The following is a 21,204-nucleotide window of genomic DNA, read 5'->3' on the forward strand; positions in this document are numbered from 1 at the left end:
GGAGGACTTTATATATGCACAAATCCACACCAAACGCTTACTCATTCACTCACATAACCCTTGGAATTTACCCAGGAAGGGGGCCTCTTTAGGATTAGTTCAGGACCATTGCCATAGGCTATGATGGTTAAACTAGCCTTCTTTCCAACCCACCTGGAAAAACTCAACTTTCTGTATTCTTTTTAAATCGTTTAAATCACAGATCCCTAAGGAAGTTTTTGCCTTGGCAATTTCTGCTTTTCCCCCCATTGACTATCTTTTTTGCATCTAACTGAAAGTTTGGCTTTATACAAGCTGATACGGGAGACAAGAATGAACCAGTCTGAGCCCCTTCAGGGAAATGGAGAGAACAGGAATTCCTGGAGTAAATGGAACGAATGCTTTTCCTTGTTGCCTGGTGTGATACTGTTGGCCTCCTGTTATTTAGGAATGGTGTTGCTGATAATTAAAGACTCTTAGGTCAGCTGGAAAGCAGTAGTCTCCAAGTACATAGCTGTAGGTCTAGGCATCTTCCAACTGCTTTTCATGAGAAGACATATTATGGATATTGAACTCACAAATGATCCCTCTGCTATTAAAAGTAAAAAATCTGCCTCTTAGAATTATGAGCTCTTCCCTAGGATAACTCTGGATTCTGACACAGAGCATTGGCTATTTTAGAATGAAATGCTTCCCCCACCCCTTTTTTAACTTGATGTTACTGTAGATTCTAAAGTTAATTATAGCAGAGAGTCAATTTTAGGCTTCAAATTTTCAGACTAACAGCATACCTTTTAAAAATAATACTATATAGTATTATATAGAATTTTCCTTATCTGTTTAAAAGCGCTTTCTTAATATACAGTCTCTATTTTTAAATTTCTGAGTTTATATGCATGTATGCAGTCATATGTGTTTTTATTACTACAACAATAATTCCCTTACCAGTTTGTTTCATGAAGCAGCTTAGAGAAGTTATGACCCTTTTATATTTTCTTAAAATTCTGACTCTGATCATATATCATATATCAGATCCAATTTAAGAGTAGTTTCAAACCTTGGTCTCTCTAGATAAGTCTGCTCTCTTCCCAAACCTTGGTTTATTAATACACCACTTCTAGTTTTAACTTGAAGTATCCCATTCATTTTTCAGTTGACTCCAAGCACTTGGGAGAGAGAAAAGGAGACAAGAAAAAAGAGATGTATATACACCCTGACGTCTCCTATTTTCACTTTCTTAATTCACATTTCTATACTATGTGCTGTGCTTAAATTTCTCAATATCTGGGAGCGTTTCTTGTGAGACTAGAGTTCTTCTGTGTAATTCAGTGTCAATTGGTGTCATGTAAATATGTATTATGGGAGGACAGACAAGGTCACTGTAGGACAGTTGGTGGGGTGAGTCGTGAACTCTCTTCCTTGGAGAAGGTAGAATTTAGTTAGGTAAAAGTGAGTAGGAAGGATATACTAAGACTGCGATATGGAATGAGAGGGAGAGAGACTGAGCATAGCTATGAACATATTTGGGAGAATCAATTGATATATAGTAGAGGTGGCACTAGTGGTAAAGAACCCACCTCCAGTGCAGGAGACGTGACAGATGCAGCTAGATCCCCGGGCCGGGAAGATGCTCTGGAGGAGGGCGTGGCGACCCACTCCAGTATTCTTTCCTGGAGAACCCCATGGACAGGGGAGCCTGGTGGGCTGCAGCCAATAGGGTACAAAGAGTCAGACATGACTGAAGTGACTTGGCATGCACATGCTGAAGATCTACTAAAACCGAGTCTAAAAATCTACCATGATCAGTCTGCAGGAGACTAAAACTTCCCATTTACGATGAAATACATCTTGTACGTAAGTAAATAAATGGAAGCTGGCTATTTGGTGTTGATAGAGGTAAAGAAAAGCCATGACAGTAAAAGCAGACCTTGAATGTTAATCACCTGTAGCATAGTAGTTAACTCAGAATAATATTGAAATGTTTTTGTATCTGACATTCTCCACAAGCCTGTCTCCTGTGTATGCATGCAAGTATATAAATTGCTGAATTCATGTCAGTTGTAAAGTAATGGCACTGAGGGCATCATAAATTACCATGGTGATCCTCAGGAGAAGACACTGTCGTATCTGAATGAGTGTTTCACTTCCAGAGTAATGTATGCCTTCATCTGGCCCAGCAGTCAGCATATTGCCCTGCGTTGATGGATATTGTCAGCTGGAAGCTACACTACATTTCACTGCACAATAAACATGGCTGTCAAACCCATATAAAGTGAAATCAATTTATCCTGTATGGTCAGTGCATTTTAAATGAAATTAATGTACTGTGGGTATGGTGGCAAAAAGGTAGCATATTAGTTATGCATCTTGGGATATGAGACTTTTCATGTAAGGGATCATTCTGTCTAGTAGGCCTCAAAGAAGGGCTGTATATAAAATGTGTTATTTTGCATGGTCTTCAGAGAGGGGCCCGTCTCCCCTTCTTCATGCTTAGAAAAGAATTGATAATATTAGCCAGTTTTGCCCTTTTATCCTGTCTTTTGTTTGCAATAAATGATGACCATATTTGCCAAATAATAGTGTACTTTAATGTTCTAATTTATTACTAGCTGTGACACAAACAAATTTCTACTTAATCAGGTAGCTGGAAATAGAGTAGAAGGGCAGAGATGAATTGGATCGTATTTTACCTGTGTAATCACTCCACTGAGCTGAAAGGATTTGCTTTTTCTAAAATGTAGGGATGTAGGTTTTAATGTATATTTTGCTTCTAAACTGTTAGGAGTAGGCTTTCCTGTTTATGCAGTACAATACCTGGCTAAGGCCATCAGTCCAACTTTACATTTAACCGTAGGGGTTCTCAGTCTATAGGGAAATATTTAGTGGTTGCCACATGTAAAGCATGTATATCGGTGTGTCGTACTGGCAGGGGGTGTGAAAACAAACAAGAGCTATGTAGATTCATCCATTCACTCGTTCATTAAATGAATGTATTTCACTAACTGAAACTTTATATGCCATGTGCTTTATTGGAACCTGGAGATACAGCAGTGAAGGAGAGCCAGTTCTCACCAAATCCTCAAAGGACTTTTAATCTAGTATGATATTATGGTCACTAGGCTTCCCAGGTGGTGCTAGTGGTGAAGAACACACCTGCCAATGCAGGAGACACAGGATACGTGGGTTTGATCCCTGGGCCTAGAATATCCCTAGAGAAGGGCATGGCAACCTACTCCAGTATTCTTGCCTAGAGAATCCTATGGATAGAGGAGCCTAGTGGCCTACAGTCCATAGGGTTGTAAAGAGTCAGACACAACTGAAGCGACTTAGCACGTACTATGGTGACGTCTTGGGAAACCATGAAATATCAAGAATTTAGAAACAGTTTCATAGGGGTGTGTGACTCAGGTGGTAAAGATTCGGCCTGTAGTGCGGGAGACCTGGACTCAATCCCTGGGTTGGGAAGATCCCCTGGAGAAGAGAAAGGCTGCCTACTGCAGTATTCTGCCCTGAGAATTCCATGGACTGTAGAGTCCATGCGATCGCAAAGAGTTGGACACGACTAAGCGACTTTCACTTTCATAGGGATGTTAAAGAATTATCCTCCTGCAGCAGATAAATATATCAGGACCCTTGAAATGACTGGCTTTTAGTCTACTACTTTTGTATATGAGTTGAAAACTGAACAATTTTGTCCTTGGAATTCAGGCAAGAATACTGGAGTGGGTAGCCATTCACTTCTCCAGGGAATCTTCCTGATGCAAGGACTGGACCCAGGTCTCCTGCATTGCAGGCAGATTCTTTATCAACTGAGTCTCCAAGGAAGCCAAATAAGGAGTAGTTGTCGTTGTTGTTCAGTTACACAGTCGTTTCCAACTCTTTGTGACCCCATGAACTGCAGCATGCCAGGCTTTCTTGTCCTTCACCATCTCTGGAGCTTGCTCAAACTCATGTCCATTGAGTCCATGATGCCATCCAACCATCTTGTCCTCTGTCATCCCCTTCTCCTCCTGCCTTCAATGTCTACCAGCATCAGTGTCTTTTCTAATGAGTCAGCTCTTCACATCAGGTGGCCAAAGTATCAGAGTTATAGCTTCAGCATCAGTCTTTCTAATGAATGTTCAGGACTGATTTACATTAGGATTGACTGGTTTGATCCCCCTGCAGTCCAAGGGACTCTCAAGAGTCTTCTCCAACACCACAGCTCAAAAACATCAATTCTTCAATGTTCAGCCTTCTTTATGGTCCAACTCTCACAATCATACATGACTACTAGAAAAACCGTAACTTTGACTAGATGGACCTTTTTCGGCAAAGTAATGTCTCTGCTTTTTAATACTCTGTCTAGGTTTTTCATAGCTTTTCAAGCTAGGTTTTTCATAGCTTTTCATAGCTTGCCAAGGAGTAAGCGTCTTTTAATTTCATGTCTGCAGTCGCCATCTGCAGTGATTTTGGAGCCCAGGAAAATAAAGTCTGTCACTGTTTCCATTGTTTCTTCATCTATTGCCATGGAATGATGGGACCAGATGCCATGAACTTTGTTTTTTGAATGCTGAGTTTTAACCCAGCTTTTTCACTCTCCTCTTCCACCTTCATTAAGAGGTTCTTTAGTTCCTCTTTGCTTTCTGCCATAAGGGTGATGTCATCTGCATATCTGAGGTTATTAACATTTCCTCCAGCAATCTTGATTCCAGTTTGTGCTTCATCCAGTCTGACATTTTGCATGATGTACTCTGCATATAAGTTAAATAAGCCTTGACATACTCCTTTCCCAATTTGGAACCAGTCTGTTGTTCCATGTCCAGTTCTAACTGTTGCTTCTTGACCTACATACAGATTTCGCTGGAGGCAGGTGAGGTGATCTGGTATTCCCATCTCTTTAAGAATTTTCCAGTTTGTTGTGATCCACACAATCAAAGGCTTTGACATACTCAGTAAAGCACAAGTGGATGTTTTTCTGGAATTCTCTTACTTTTTCTATGATCCAACGGATGTTGGCAATTTGATCTCAGGTTCCTCTGCCTTTTCTAAACCCAGTTTGTACATCTGGAAGTTCTCATACTGGTGAAGCCTGGCTTGGAGAATTTTGAGCGTTACTTTGCTAGCATGTGAAATGAGTATGATTCTTTATTGTCTGAGCCTCCAGGGAAGCCCAATAAATAGTTATTGAGTATCTATTGTATGGAAAATCCGGGGGATACAAAAATGAGTACAACATAAACACTAACTTTTTAAACCTGGGGATAGAATGGAAATAATTAGAGATGATCACCGGAAAAAAAAAAAAATAGAAAAAAAGAAAAGGAATTTCTTTGGCACAGAAAAAAAAATTAAAAAAAAAGAGGAATGAATGCAGCCTAGGAGGCATCATTGCAAATGCTCTTCCTTTGGCCTGAATTACCCTACCCATCTGTCTTTACTGGGCAGTAAAGACTCCCCTATTCACATGCTAATTCCTATTTGTCTTCCAAGATTCAGATTAGATGTCACCTTTAATAGGAGGCATTAGTTGACTGTCCCCTCTGCTGGTGCCCTCTTGATGTCCTGTTTACTTCAATATTAGAGCACTTACCATATATTCCATTATGACTGTCTGTTTGGGATCTGTCTCCTCCCCAAACTGAGCTCCTTTAAAAGCAGGTGCTGTTTTATTCACTTTTGTATACCTAGCACTTGGCATAAAGCCAAACTCATAGTAATTGCTCAGTTAATTGTTTAAATTGAATCATTTAATTAATTCATGAAACACACCATATTTAAATAAGCTTTAAAGGATGAGTGGGATTTAGCTTGAAGAAGTAAGAGAAGGAGCTTCCAGCCAGTGAGGGGAGCACTGGCCAAAGTACTGTATTGTGAAAGAGAATTCTTTTGGGTAAGATAGTTTGAAATGGGGAGAAGGCAATGGCACCCCACTCGAGTACTCTTGCCTGGAAAATCCCATGGACGGAGGAGCCTGGTAGGCTGCAATCCATGGGGTCTTGAAGAGTCGGACATGACTGAGCGACTTCACTTTCACTTTTCACTTTCATGCATTGGAGAAGGAAATGGCAACCCACTCCAGTGTTCTTGCCTGGAGAATCCCAGGGACGGGGGAGCCTGGTGGGCTGCCGTCTCTGGGGTCGCACAGAGTTGGACACAACTGACGTGGCTTAGCAGCAGCAGCAGCAGTTTGAAATGGCTGTGATGTTTAGCACATGAGGCTAAAATCATAGATAAGAGCCTACTTCTGAAGGGAGAAATCACAGCAGGAAAGGTTGTGTGCATGCTCAGTCACTTGAGTCATGTCCGACTCTGAAACCCTATGGACTGTAGCCCACCAGGCTCTTCTGTCCATGGGATTCTCCAGGCAAGAATACTGGAGTGGGTTGCTGTGCCCTCCTCCAGGGAATCTTCCCAATCCAGGGATTGAACCCATGTCTTATGACTCCTGCATTGGCAGGCAGGATCTTTATCACTAGCACCACCTGGGAAGCCGAAATAATGCTTTATTGTCAACTGGAATTGATTGTAGTAAAAATGTACTAGGCGTTTAAAAACATGCAAAAGTAATTCTGCCCAGTGTATCTTTGAGACCTACCTCAGAAGAGCCTGTAAGATTGTCATCTGCAACTGTATCCTGCTTCCAAGAGTTCATTTAAAAAGAAGTTCATTAAAAAGTTGCTAGGGAAAGCAACTGAACCAGGTGGCAAGTTGTGTTACATTATCCAGATAATAATGCTTTGCACCTGTCTTGTTCTTCCTGCCCTGACATTACAGGAAGTAAAGCAATGAATGGCTCTGCAGCTAAACTACAGCAGTATTATTGTTGGCCAACAGGAGGTGCCACTGTGGCTGAAGCACGAGTCTACAGGGATGCCCGAGGCCGGGCCAGCAGCGAGCCACACATCAAGCGACCAATGAATGCATTCATGGTTTGGGCAAAGGATGAGAGGAGGAAAATCCTTCAGGCCTTTCCTGACATGCATAACTCCAACATTAGCAAAATCTTAGGTGAGTGCAGACACTGATGCTAATTATCCAATGAGTGGAAAGAAGGGTCCTAATATGACACCTAAGGGAGACGGTGGTGTGCAGATATTAGGTGTCACTCAGCAGGCTGCCCCAGGAGACTGTCATCGTCTCTTGACTCTTCACCCGCACCGTGGCATTTAGGTTTAGGAGTTAGTACATCCACCAGGAGCCAGGGCAGGACTGACTAAACACTTATTTTAGAGACAAAACTATTTATTGTGTGTGTTAATAGGACAACTCTCAGGGGTCACTGCTAATTAAGAATCATAAAGACAAGCTTTATCTCCTTTTCTTAATTTAGTCTTTTAAAATCTTTCAGTTGCTATGAAACCCTGGAAACACTCAGTTTTCTGCTTTAGTGTTCTTGGGTTCGTATGTCCTTCTGAAAGAACTCACCAAGGACTAAGGGTGAGCCCCCAAAATAGTGTGAAATTTATGAAGTGTAGAACAGTGCCTCTAATGATAACTTTAAAACTTGTAAAATAAAACTACATTTACTTTAATAAGATATGACTAGTTCAGATTTCATAGCAGTGAGTTGAACACATAGACCACAGGGTAACTTGCCAGAGTGATTCTCCTGTTTCTCTGGATTAAACTCAATCCTTTTTCTATTAGTGTAAAGCTTGCCTCGTGCAGATTATACAGTGTGGAATTATTGTACTCAACATATTGAACGTATTTTATTCAACATGCAGCATTGCAGTCAACATGTTTCCTCTTTAAAAAGAAAAAACACAGAAGGCACTGTTCTATTTAAGCTGTCATGATGTGACAAAATCTCAAAGGGAGCTGTTTAAGAAGCTGAAAAACATTAGAGACTTAAGCTGTGGTTTTCTTTTTTTAAATGTTTTGTTCAAAAGCAATAAATATTTAACCTGAGTAAATATCAATGATCTGGACATACACAAATACACATGTTTTGTCACTGTATAAATAATTTAACTTGATTCTGAGACATTTGAGGCAGTGACCCCTATGAAAACTTAGAACATACATAAGATCAAATAGTGTTAAAATGTTAAAATAGTTTTTCCCTTTTTCTTTTTGATGTTTGAATTTCAAGGTAGATACTAAAAATCATTACAATTAAGTGGACTTTACAATTTAGACTTTCAGAGATGTATATCAGGGGATCATTCTTATGAATTTAAAGACCTTTTAAACCATGATGGATATATTAAATTTTTTCTAATTAATAGATGTTCCAAAGAAAATTATTATTTTTCTGTCCCTAAATTTTGATATCTAACTTTGAAATTTTCTCTTTTTTGGCCATTTTATTAGCAGTACGAGTAAGCTTGCCCATGGGCACAGAACCTCTCTGTTTCCATGTTGGCAGCTGTGGGGAATCTATATTATTGATGTGCATTCTGTGAAAAAAAATTAAGAGTATAGTAAGTGTATTCATTAAAGTGTAAACTTTTAAGCACAGGCATTTTTAAGAGCACCAAAAATCCTCCATTAACTGGGGCTTTAAGCTGCTGGGAGCCAGCCGAACACAGAGAACCTTGTCCATGTAGACTTTCTACACAACTTTTGCACAACAATCAGGAAAACAGGGATGGATGTGCTATTAAAACAGACCAGGATATTGCTGGCTACAGAGAATATTTGTACAACTTTTCCATTTGTTTATATATGAAAAATCTCCACCGAAGAACAGCTAGCATCCCGTCAGCACAGCTGTTACCGCTTTATTCACTAGCGACACACAAAAATGCAATTTGATACACGTAAAAAACACATCCCTTCTTCGTCAAGTGTTTAGATAATTCTTTATAAACAATATTAGAGAAGTGAATACTTTTCCTTCTTCCTGTATAAACCGTATTAAAAATTTCTTACTTTCATTGGTATGGCTTTGAATGAATTGTTTAGAGTACTTGAAAATGGTATATATAATTCCAACTGTACCTTCCGGTTCTAAAGTTATAACTTCTTGAGTGGAGTTTAGGCTTTTTAATTACCTCAGGCCAGGGGAGACAGTGTGCACCTTAGGTTTTTATATATGGAAGAATATCAACATTTGCTAACATGTTATCAAAGGATAGCTTCACCGAAGGTGCTTGGAGTGTTAGAGTTGTTTGAATTACTGAAACCTAGAGAGTTGTTCCTGGGAGGAGGCAATGGCACCCCACTCCAGTACTCTTGCCTGGCAAATCCCATGGACGGAGGAGCCTGGTAGGCTGCAGTCCATGCGGTCGCTAGGAGTCGGACACGACTGAGTGACTTCACTTTCACTTTTCACTTTCATGCATTGGAGAAGGAAATGGCAACCCACTCCAGTGTTCTTGCCTGGAGAATCCCAGGGATGGCGGAGCCTGGTGGGCTGCCCTCTCTGGGGTCGCACAGAGTCGGACACGACTAAAGCGACTTAGCAGCAGCAGAGAGTTGTTCCTGAGTATTCTGTCATACTCCAAGTATACTTAGGAAATTCAGGTTTTTAACCCTATGTAGATGGGTGGGGAAATGACCTTGGTGTAGGAGATGATCTTTAAGCAGCAAAGACATGTTTTAAAACAATATACTTATTGTAGCATCAGGCTTTAAATTATTGAGAAAAATAATGTAATAAATGTGTCACATCCAAATTATTCTTTGCTCTATCATCTAAAATACTAGTTGTGAGACTGGATGACATGTGGTAATAGGAGATACTCAGAGCCCAGGTGGGTGAAGTGGTGGGAAGGTAGACCCAGTATTTACCAGGAGTAGGTTGCCTTGACCACTTAGGTACTTAAAGGCTATGTTTGTGTCTAGGGTCTCGTTGGAAATCCATGTCCAACCAAGAAAAGCAACCTTATTATGAGGAGCAGGCCCGGCTAAGCAAGATCCACTTAGAGAAGTACCCGAACTATAAGTACAAACCTCGACCGAAACGCACCTGCATTGTCGATGGCAAGAAGCTCCGGATTGGGGAATACAAGCAACTGATGAGGTCTCGGAGACAGGAGATGAGGCAGTTCTTTACTGTGGGGTAAGTGTTCCTGCATTCAGCCACCTGGGCTTTCCTTTCCCAGTAAAAACCACAGGATGGCTACTGGCAGTGTGTCTGGGAAGGAGATTAGGGCAAGGAGGAGTTTGTGACAGATGGGGCCTATCAGGACTACACAGCCTTGCAGCATGGCTCCTGCTCAAATCAAAAGAAATGCAACAGATTGCTCTCAACTGATCACCCCTTTCATTGTCTCTCAAACTCATCTAAGATATTCAGTGCCCACACACAAAGTTTCTGGTAGTTTATTTAAGTAGACAGAGAGAGAGAGAGAAAAAAAAAAAAAAAAACTAACCTTAAGAAATCCCCAGAAGCTTTCCAGCTTCTCTGGGTGGTGCTTCTGACTCTAATCACAATAGTCTGCTTTTGTTGTGGGATCTACCACAAGATAATTGGCCTTGACATTGGTTAGAGGACCTCATTTTTGGCATAAGATCCAGAACTCCTGTTGCAGTAAATTATTCTGTGGTAGAAGCAGTAACAATGTGGATTTTTCTTGCTTAAATCAGAAACTAGACATGTTTTTGATATCTTCAAGTCTGATTTCATGTCATTTTGTTTAAAAATTAGGTAATAGATTTCTGGTATAAATTTCGACTTGGCTGACTGGCTGTCTGCTTTCAAAAGAGGCCTCTTGTAACCACAGTCGTCAGAATTAAGTGGGGATGCAGATGCCTATATGTTCCAGCACACTCAGGCCTAGAAGCCCAGGGGGGTGGCAAACCAGAGGACTGTTCTGGAGGCCCTGGCCTGAGGCAGCTGGAATCGGACTGGAGAGACACTTAGGAAGGGCTTGAGAGAGAGAAGTGGAAGAAGTAAAGAGGAACTTGTGCTCACTGTTGACTGGAAGGGGAACTGAGGAGCTGTGCCGTGTCAGGAAAATAAGAAAGCTTCACTTGAGGTGAAGAAAAGAGATACCTTAGAGGAGGAGTAAAGAACCTTTTATTTTTAAGGACGTTAAAAAAAAAATAACCTCATGGAACAAAAGGTTGGTTTCAGAAGCATGTGTTTAAAAACAGAAAACTAATTTGGAAAGGTAAATAGAATACACACACAAAAAGGCCAATGAGAGCAGTCTGGGTCACTATACAGGACACTAGAGTGTCCTAGGGAGGAGCATGGGCTTCAGCATTTGCTTCAGACTCTGACTGTGCCGTCTGCTTGGGCAAGTTATTTAACTTTTCCAAGCTTCTGTTTTCTCATGTGTGAAGTGAAACAAATAATAGTGCCTATCTCAATAAGGCAATGCTTTTAAAAATGCTTTGTATAATCTTAGTATAATATCAATAATGGTGAATTCCTATCATTATTTTCCTTATTAAACATGGATTTGCTATCACAGTAAAACTGTCTTATATCACATTAGACAATCAATGATGATGCCTACAGAATATGCCTGAGTCCTATGTGAGGAATGGCACAGTCTCTGTATGGTAGAACCTTTTTGAGGTAAAGTGAAGCTGAAATCCCTTTGCTATTTGAGGATCCCTGTATATTAGCAGATGAAGATGTGCCAAAATAGGATATCAAATCCTTCGGTGTTATAAATGTTTACATTTTTTAAAAAGCAATGCTTTTAACTCCAAAAGTACAATACAGTATAATTGGGCAATTCACATGCTAATTAGAGTATTTATGAAATATACCAAATCACAGAACACTTTAGGAAGTATAGTTGTAGGTAAGAAAATGTAAATTTAAGACTGTATAATGTCTTCTTTTAATCCTGTTAGTGTATCCCTGAAAACGTATATAATCTCTTTTGAACAGAGAATTGAACGTTTAAATTTGAGACATTTTCTCATTCCGATTTTTCTCTCCTGTCATGTCCCCTGTGTTGCATAGTGGGTCCCTTTTGCCATAGTCTGGAAGATTAGCAAAAGCACTATTTTAGTTCCCTGATACTTATTTGAATATATGAGATGCAGTAATTCTATTTAGTCCCCTTTATGAAAGGCAACATTGACAATAGCTCTGGATCAAAATACTTCAACAGATAACAATGTATGTAAAATGAAACTCTAAAACAACTCAGTAGCATCTACCACTTATTGAATGCCTACTGTATATGAGGTATCCTCTAAAATAAAGAAATCGAGGCTTTAAGAGGTCTGATGGCTACTGAGGGCTTCCAGGTAGCGCTTGTGAAAGAACCTACCTGCCAGTGCAGGTAGATGTAGAGACGAGGGTTTGATCCTTGGGTTGGGAAGATCCCCTGGAGTGGAAAATGGTACCCACTCCTTAATCCTTGCCTGGGAAATCCCATGGACAGAGGAGCCTGGCAGGCTGAAGTCCATGGGGTCACACAGAGGCGGACGTGACAACCAATTTAGCACACACTCATGGCTACTGAAAGGTGAGATGAAGTAAAGGATTAAATCAGGTCTCTGTCTCTGTCATGCCAAATGACTGAGAAACTGTCCTTACTACATTGCTTCAAAATAGGCCTCACAGTCCTATTCTGCACAGTCGTGAGTGTAACTATGCTATTTGAGGAAGAGCTCCTAGAACCTAGAGAAAATAAGGTCTTTTATTGTGGTATACAGTGGCATAAAAGAACTTTGAAATTTAGAGACGAAGAATCCTGATAGTGTAGGAGGTCCTTTGTGGAAGGCTCATTTTAAACTGAGGAATAGGGCTATGGATGTGCAAGCAATGGCCAGAATACTTCATTCTTTAATCTTCAATGCTGAGTATTTTCCTCTGCCCGATTTTAATAGTACTTGCTACATAAAGCCAGATATTATTTCCACTTAAGGATTAGTATTCTCTTTTAAGTAGTTGTTTTTGATAGATTATTAACTCCCTAGGGTTCATCTTTGGAAATTGATCTTCATTAGATGTGGGGTTATTACAAGAGGGAAAGACAAACAAGAAATTCAAAGATTTCTATTGACATCTTGAGGGAATGGGGATGAGATCAATTTTTATAGCTGATTTTGAAAAGATGTGCATAATTTTCAAGGCAATAAAGTTACATATATGGCTCAACATTGCCATGCATTTTACTGATGATACAACTGGAAGTTCAGGGAGTTAGATTTTTTTCACTTAGCTATTATGAAATGAATTTATCAATATATGAAATGGAGTAATGTTGTCTCTAACCTTAGATTTAACCCTTTCAATTGATAGATTAAGGATCAGAGTTTTGTAATAATCCCAATAGGAGTACTATTAATGTTAAGATGATAATTAGGGTTCATAGAGCTACAACATTGCCTTTTCCCAAAGAACTATGTCCAAATGAAATTTATTTCCAATTTGTTGAAGTTTTATTCAGTAATTTACCTAATCGAGAATTATGCAGATACTATGAAATATTAAAATTAGAGCTACTTTTTGAGTAACAATAATAGTAAATTATTGAATAATTATGCTGAGTTAATTATACCAATTATTGCAAACACAAAAACTTATAAGACAGGCAATACCATCCTCACTACAATGTTGAAAAACACAATATTCAGAGATGTTAAATAATTTGTCCAAGGTCACACAGCTAGTAAAGTACAGAGCTAAGATTTAGACCAGGCTTATGTAAAACATCTTTCCTTTTCACCATTGCACATAAACTTTCAATTAGAGCCTACAAATTGTTTAGAGACTGTATAGTGTAAGTGGTTAAGAACATCAATTCTGTGCTGGCTGAAATACTAGATCTGCTTCTTCCAGCTCTAGGAACTAGTGCAATTGTTGTTTAGTCACTAAGTCATGCCTGGCTCTTTTGTGATCCTGTGGACTGCAGCTCACCAGGCTCCTCTGTCCATGGGATTTCCCAGGCAAGAATACTGGAGTAGGTTGCCATTTCCTTCTCCAGGGGATCTTCCTAACCCAGGAATTGGACCTGTGTCTCTTGCTTGGCAAGCAGGTTCTTTATCACTGAGCCACCTGGGAAACCCATAGTGTCTTTCATTCTTCTGAACTCTCCACTTGCTCTTGGGAAACTTATTTAAACTCTGTGTACCTCAGTTTCCTCATATATGGAATGGAGATGACAATAATACCTACAACCTCAGACCCTTCTGAAGACTGAATAACTTAATATATCGAAAGTGCTTGGACAATGTCTAGCGCATAGTAAGTCCCAAATTAGAGCAAATATTCTTATTCTAGAGAAATGATGCCATGTGTTAGGTATATATTTCATATTGTAAAGAATTATGTTCTACTGGATTGTGGTATAAGTGATTTGAACATTTGCCATCTTGATCTTAAAGAGGTTGAATCACGCCTATAAGATACTTACAAATTTAACTGAGTAGACTAGACATACTATTTTTAGTCTTGTCCTCCTATAGAGAAAGCTGGATTAGAATCTCTAATAGGTAATATAAAAAGATATGCAACTTCTAGGTTTATCTCCTGAGGAACAGACTTCATTGCCTTCATTTATAATACTGTAAAAGTCTGAAGGATCAGCAAACAGGGCCTTTGACAACATAAATAAATAGTTCCATTGCAATTGGCAAAGCTAGATTATATATTCCAGGAATGTTCTTGTGATTTGGAAACCACAATGCTGGACTTTATCAGGGTCAACTCAAATTCTACTTGGGCTAGGAGGGAGGGTTCTTAGCCATCTCTACTCATATCAGCTACATAGGTATACTTTTACAAACGTCTACAACTTTTGTTTTGATGTGCACATTCATTACTTATAAAGCCCAATGCTTGCCAGCTATTCCTGTTTGTGAAATCTGCAGTGTTTGAATTTTGACTTTGCAATTGATCTGTAAAGGAAGGAAAAATGCTTTTCAGGAAAGTAATTTCCGATAGACAAAGCTTAAGCATGCTGGCTGGATTTTCCATTTTGTTAATTGATTAGTCAGTCAATTGGTAAGGGACTGGGCCTATCTGAAACCAGCTGTGTGCCTAACACTGTACTAAGTTAATATAGTACATTAATTCTATCCACAGTGAGCTCTCAGAGAATGCTATAGTCAGAGAAGCCAGAGACTTACATGGATAGGTTAGCAAATAACAGTTTATTATATGTACACATGTACACATGCACACACAGAATACATTGCATGGTGCTCCATATGATGTATAATGAAGTACTAACTTCAATTATATAGATGAGCAAGTAAAGCTCAGAGGAAGGGAGATTACTACGCATTAGAGCCAGCTATAGTCCATTCCTGAAGAAGGGGGCTTGAGGTTTGGGTAGGGTCAGCCTGGTGAAAAGTACAGGTGAGTGAGTGAGTGTTCACTCAGGTGTGTCCAACTCTTTGAGACCCCATGGACTGTGGCCCACCAGGTTCCTCTGTTCATGGGATTCTCCAGGCACGAATGCTGGAGTGAGTTGCCATTTCCTTCTCCAAAAGTACAGGTAGATATTCCTATTTTGGCATGAAGGAGAACATGAATATAAGGAAGAAATATGAAAATGTTCAATAATAAATAAAGAGGCTATCCTAAGAATTTTATCTGGCATTAAAGTAAGATATGTCGGGTAAAACAGTATTTTGGAAACTCTTGAAAGCTATACTCAAAATTTTTAGTCTATTTTTACGCTGATGATGACAATGAGGTATCAAGGCCAGCATAACAGTCAGCTTATGATTTTGTATCTTCAGAATCAATGGTAACCCAGAAGGGGCCTCTGTAGTCATTGTGGGAGTCCTTCTAAGTTCAGCTTGAACTCTTCTAGGGCTAGAGAGCTCACCACTTTCCAGGGAGCTAGTTTCCTTATGGAACATCTTCTAATGCTGGAAAGTTCTTTCTTCTTAACTAGGCCATACTCGGCCTTTCTGCTACTTTGTAAATTGGTTCTGATCCTCTTCTTTGGTCCCTTTTAGAACAAATCTCTTCCTTTTGTGTGAAGAGAATCATTCAAGCATTTAAAGATAGTTATATTCACATTCCTTCTCCACTACCCTCTCTCCCATATATCTAAGAGCATTACATCTTCTCTAGAATGGGCTACTCAGCCTTTCATTTGTTTTCCCTTTATTCACTAGTTCATTCATTAATTCATTTCATGTATAAAACAGATTTTTGTTGAGTGGTTCCTATGTTTCAGGCTCTGCCTAAACAGTGAAACATCCTCAGACTATATCAGTGAAACGTCCTATCTTCATGAAGCTTGCATTCTAGTGGGGGACATCGGACAATTAATGAGTGAATGAATTAATAAATAAATATCAAATAGTAGTAAGTGCCTTAAAACAAAGTAAATGAGGGAAAGGAGTAGGGAGTTTTAGAGGATGGAGTGCAATTTTAAAATGAGTGGATATAGATACCTCACTGAGAAGATAAACTTGAGCAAAGACATGAGGAGGTGAGGGAGCCAGCCATGCAGATATCTGGGAGAGCTAGGCAGAGTGAACAGCAAATGCAAAGATCTTGAGGTGAGATTGAGTCTGGCTTGTTCAAGAAATAATGGGGTCAGAGCAGTAGGAGCATAATGAATAGCTGGGATGAGTACTAGGTGTCAGAGGTAGTAGGGAGCCAAATTCTGAAAGACTTGTTGGCCATTGTGAAGACCTTGAATTTTATTCTGGGTGAGATGGATAGACATTGAAGAGTTATAAGCAAAAGAGTATTGTGATATGACTTAGGTTTTGAAAAGATCACTCTATCTACAGGGTTGACATATTGTCAGAAGGGAATGTGCCCTGAACTAAGGAGGCAGACTCTTACAATAAAACAAATTAGAGTTGATGATGGCTTAAACCAAGTTTGTAGAGCTAGAGGTGGCAAAAGTGGAGGGATTCTGAATATTATATATTCCTGAGAGCAAACCAATAGGAGTTGCTGATGGATTGGATATAGGGATTTAGGATTTGCCCCTGCAGTCAGAAGATGAAGTACTCATTAGCCAAGACCTGAAAGGCTATGAGAGGGGCAGGTATATGGAAGAATGATCAGCAGTTCAGTATTGCACCTTTAAGGTTGAGATTTTTTTTTTTTAACATACAAATCAGATAAGAAGTTTTATATGCATTTCCATCTTCAAGGAATGAAGGGGAATTGACCAGATAGGAAGTCGATGGGGATTGTAGGCAGTGGGTGACGCCATCTACTATCCCTCTACCACCTAGTAGCAGGCTTTTGAATATCTTCTGTCTCACTTTCAGAAAGATGTTTTGTTTGTTTGTTCTCAGTGTTCCATCACCAAGTTAATGTCCAAATACTGTTAAATATGTGCAACTCGGTGTAGAAGAGTTGGATTCTGGTTCAGATTAAGTATTTTCCTGATAGTCTGAGCTTACCTTTCTCATCCTAATCTTGATATCTAGTAGAGAATTTGTGAAAAAAGAAAGAATTCAACTCCTGGATATGGTACCTGTGTCACTTTGGACAACAACAAAAAATCTTTGGAACTTAATTGGTTACTTCATTTGTAAAATAGGGGAAGTGATATTTCTCTCTCAGACTTATTGTGAGGATTAAAGAAGATAAAGTAAAAACATCTAAGAATTATCCATAGCACATAACAAGAGGTCAATTCAAATTTATTTAATAGCTATATAGATATTTTGATTTTAAAATACTGTAAAAAAATGACCACCTATTCTTTGCAAAAAGAAAATGTCCTTCATGAAAAGAAAATGTACCATTTGATAGTTTGCAAATGAAACAAACTAGTTCTATAGTTTGGTAATGGAACACTAAGAGAAAACAAATAGAGATTCATTTACCAAATTGGGAAATCTGTAAAATGGGTTAATATTGCAGTAAAAGTTTTCACTCTACACTCATTATGTGATTAAGGCAAAAATATTTTTATTGCAATTATCCAAACTCAGTAAAAAAAAAAATTAATGAGGCATTTATTGCTTTGGGTAGGTTAGCATAAAATTTAATTGTGTCAATTTGCCCTAAACTTAGGAAGCAAGAAGTATACTGTTGTTAGAATTTGGTTCTATGAAAGGGAAGCCAGTATTTTATCAGATGTTTCTACACATGGATTTAGATTTCTCTATCCTCTTCTTTGGTACAGTCAAAATATCACTGCGAGCAACATAGAAAATGGATCAATGTCAGGTGCTTAGTATCAACTGGATGCCTACAGGCTCTGCAAGCTCAGGAATTTTTATGGAATGTAGTAAGCATAATGTATCTGTATACTGAATATCTTTAGAGGAGAGAATGATGGAATTCAAGTCAGGTGATCTAGCTTCAAATCTCAGCAGTGCTGATTACTAAGTATAGGATCTTAAGCAAGGTCTCCTTTTCTTCATCTGAAAACTGGGCATAATAATACCTCATGGAGTTACAATGTTAACTGGATGAGATAATCTATATGAAAATATTTTATGTTAGTTAAAGGTTAAGGCATCAATATTATGCCTCATGGTGTTTGACAGAGGTTGTTAAAGACAGCACTATCAGATACCCCACAGTGTGATTTTAGGCCATTTCTGTCATTTCTCCTTCTACCAGGCTGGAAAGCATACAACTCTTGAGAAATTATACTCCTTCAGGACGTTCAAAAAATAGCTGGTAACTTAGTTAATTCTTCACAAATTTAGAGTATTTTCCTCTTAGATTAAGGTGGATAGAAAGTTTCAGGGTAGGATTGAAACGTTCACTCTACAATTCAACGTTCAAATCCAACGTTCTCATTGAACGTTGAATTCTTATTCAATTCAGTAAGAATCATTCAAGTGATCGACTGACCTGAAGTCAAGTATTAAAAGGTGGAAGGACCTTCCAGGACTTCACTGATCCCAGCTTTTGTAAATGGATGGAAACTGAGGCTCAGAAAAGAGTTACAAGGGCAGTTTGAAGTGAATTTATATTAATGTCCCTAAAGATTGAGAAACACTTGGTGAATATTGCATCTATGAATGAATATTGTTTCAGTCCTATTCTTCGAGCTAAGTAGTAGGTCTTTCATTCTTTCAATATTTCAGGTTACAAGGGAAATGAGAGACAGATAGCCATGTCTCCCTGCAGAGGGAGAGACTGACCTTTGTAAAGGCTCTGGTAAGTTTATTTGAACTAGAGTGACATGATGACAGACTGATCTGGTGTGACCAAGCCTTGGCACCCACTAGGGTCTAGGATGAGGCAACGTGTGTTGTTCTGTTAAGTAGCAAAGCTCTCAATGTTCTTCATTCCTGAATCCTTCAACCCTGGCTCCAGCCCAGGGCCACAGGAGTAATGACATCCAAGATGATCCTTCCATAATTAGGAAATAGAAGTTTCAACGAGCTTCCCTACAGGTTTAACCACAGAAATAAGTAGACATTTACATGGATACCAAATACATGCTTTACTGAATCTGACTCTGGGATGTATAGGATCCTTTCTCATCTTGATTTTTTCTTTGTACAGCTCTCAAACCAAGGTGAAGACATAAACCTGCTTAACAGTGTCATTAAAGTATGTCTCATGTTACCAGCCTTTTTTTTTTTTTTTTTGTAATGTTCTAGGAAATCCTAAAAAAAAATGATCTCACAAGTAACTTTGTGGAGTTAACTACAGTATTTGTTCCAAATGCCAAGGGTTATCAAAGCTTTGCTTCCATGTTGCAAAACCGTCAATAAGTTGCTCCACTGTATTGCTTAACCTCAACCACATCATCAGGGAGGTTTGCAGAACTCCTCCAGGAAACACCTTTGTCCCATTTCATCATTTGCTTAGAATTTCAAACAGACTCCCCCCTGAGACTGTGTGAGGGATGAATTCCAAAGCCACCCAGAAGAACATGTGTATATAGATATTTCCCTCTGTTTTATTTTATTGTTTTGAATCTGTACAGGCAGCAGCCCCAGATTCCGATCACCACAGGAACAGGTGTTGTGTATCCTGGTGCTATTACTATGGCAACTACCACACCGTCACCTCAGATGACCTCTGACTGCTCTAGCACCTCGGCCAGCCCGGAGCCCAGCCTCCCAGTCATCCAGAGCTCTTATGGTATGAAGACAGACGGCGGAAGCCTAGCTGGAAACGAAATGATTAATGGAGAGGATGAAATGGAAATGTATGATGACTATGAAGACGACCCCAAATCAGACTATAGCAGTGAAAATGAAGCCCCGGAAGCTGTCAGTGCCAACTGAGAAGTGTTTGTTTGCTGAATTAAAATACTCTGACATTTCACCTCCCCTCCCCCAACAAAAAAAGTTCTTAAAGAGCCCGCATGCATTTGTGGCTCCACAATTACATCAGCAGAATGGTCTTAATTGTTTCGTAAAGCGTGAGACAGATTAAGTTTTCCCTGATTTTTCATGAACTTGAGTTTTTTTGTCGTTATTGTTATTGTTGTTGTTGTTTTTTAATTTAGGTGAAGACATATTAAATATGAGACACCAGGACTTGAAAACTTATCTCAACCCATAGCTGTCTTACAAGTCTTATATTTTTGTCTTACTTTTTTCTTTTGGATGTTGATAAAGGTTTAAGTTACTGTTTTAGATGGGGTTAAACATTCTCACTCAGGTATGCTGTGCCGGCCTACAGGTTGTGAATGTGTTTTTATTCTGAATTATTTTAGAAAACAACTGAGAATTTCATATTGTGAAACAGAACAAATCCACGGCGTGTGCAGCTGCATGCAGAGCATATTCAAAAGGCCTCGGAATTCCATTTTTCCACGTGTAGAGTTAAACTTTGAATGTGCCAAACTTTTTCATAACTTTTGAATCTTAATATTTTAAAAGTCTTAAAGGAGACACTGCAAAGTCTTAGACAATCTTTGGCATCTTAAAATAAAATAGCAAACCACACATATTTTTTTTTCCAGAAAATGGTAAAGTACTCAGGAATCTGGAGACAAGATATTGTAAGGAATGAACAAGGTTGCCGCAGCGCATGTACCCAATCGTGTTTGCCTCTTGACGTGCCATCAGTGTGACGTGGTATGACGTGGTATGCACGCACTAGAGCGATCACCACACCAGATATCGACACGGTGGTCTTCTCTGCCTGAGACCACCTCTCACTACATCCATTATCCCTTTGCCTTTAACCCTGACATTCAGTCTTAACACATTTTTCTCTTAAATAATTTATTCATTCCAGAATGTCAAGGGTCCACTTACTATTTATTTAAAAAAAAAAATCGTTGGTGGCATTAATTTAATAATTCTTTTTTCTCACCCTCCTTCCCCAAAGAACTATTCAACCCTTTTCACCTCCTTCTCCTGCTAGATACAAAAGATGTACATAGTGATTTTATGTCCCCAGAACATCTGGAAGCATTTCTGAAACAAGATACTACTAAATACCTATATAGTTGTTTTTGAACATCAGTG

At 39.1% G+C, this 21,204-nt stretch overlaps 1 protein-coding gene across 37 annotated transcripts in view; it reads left to right on the forward strand.

Moving 5' to 3' along the window:
• Nucleotides 1–20,894, forward strand: part of SOX6 (SRY-box transcription factor 6) — a 711,458-nt gene extending 690,564 nt beyond the window's left edge. For 33 of the 37 annotated variants that reach the window (XM_055548488.1, XM_055548501.1, XM_055548492.1 and 30 more), the window contains 3 exons: nucleotides 6,736–6,969; nucleotides 9,754–9,970; nucleotides 19,707–20,894. In XM_055548488.1, coding sequence (XP_055404463.1) covers nucleotides 6,736–6,969; nucleotides 9,754–9,970; nucleotides 19,707–20,010 — 755 coding nt within the window. In that variant the 3' untranslated portion in view covers nucleotides 20,011–20,894. Of the gene's footprint in view, nucleotides 1–6,735; nucleotides 6,970–9,753; nucleotides 9,975–19,706 lie in introns of those variants that run through there. The other 4 variants (XM_055548503.1, XM_055548517.1, XM_055548524.1 and 1 more) reach the window with 2 other exon arrangements.
• The last annotated feature ends 310 nt before the right edge of the window (nucleotides 20,895–21,204 follow it).

Source organism: Bubalus kerabau, chromosome 15 (assembly GCF_029407905.1).
Source record: "Bubalus kerabau isolate K-KA32 ecotype Philippines breed swamp buffalo chromosome 15, PCC_UOA_SB_1v2, whole genome shotgun sequence".
NCBI lineage: Eukaryota > Metazoa > Chordata > Mammalia > Artiodactyla > Bovidae > Bubalus > Bubalus kerabau.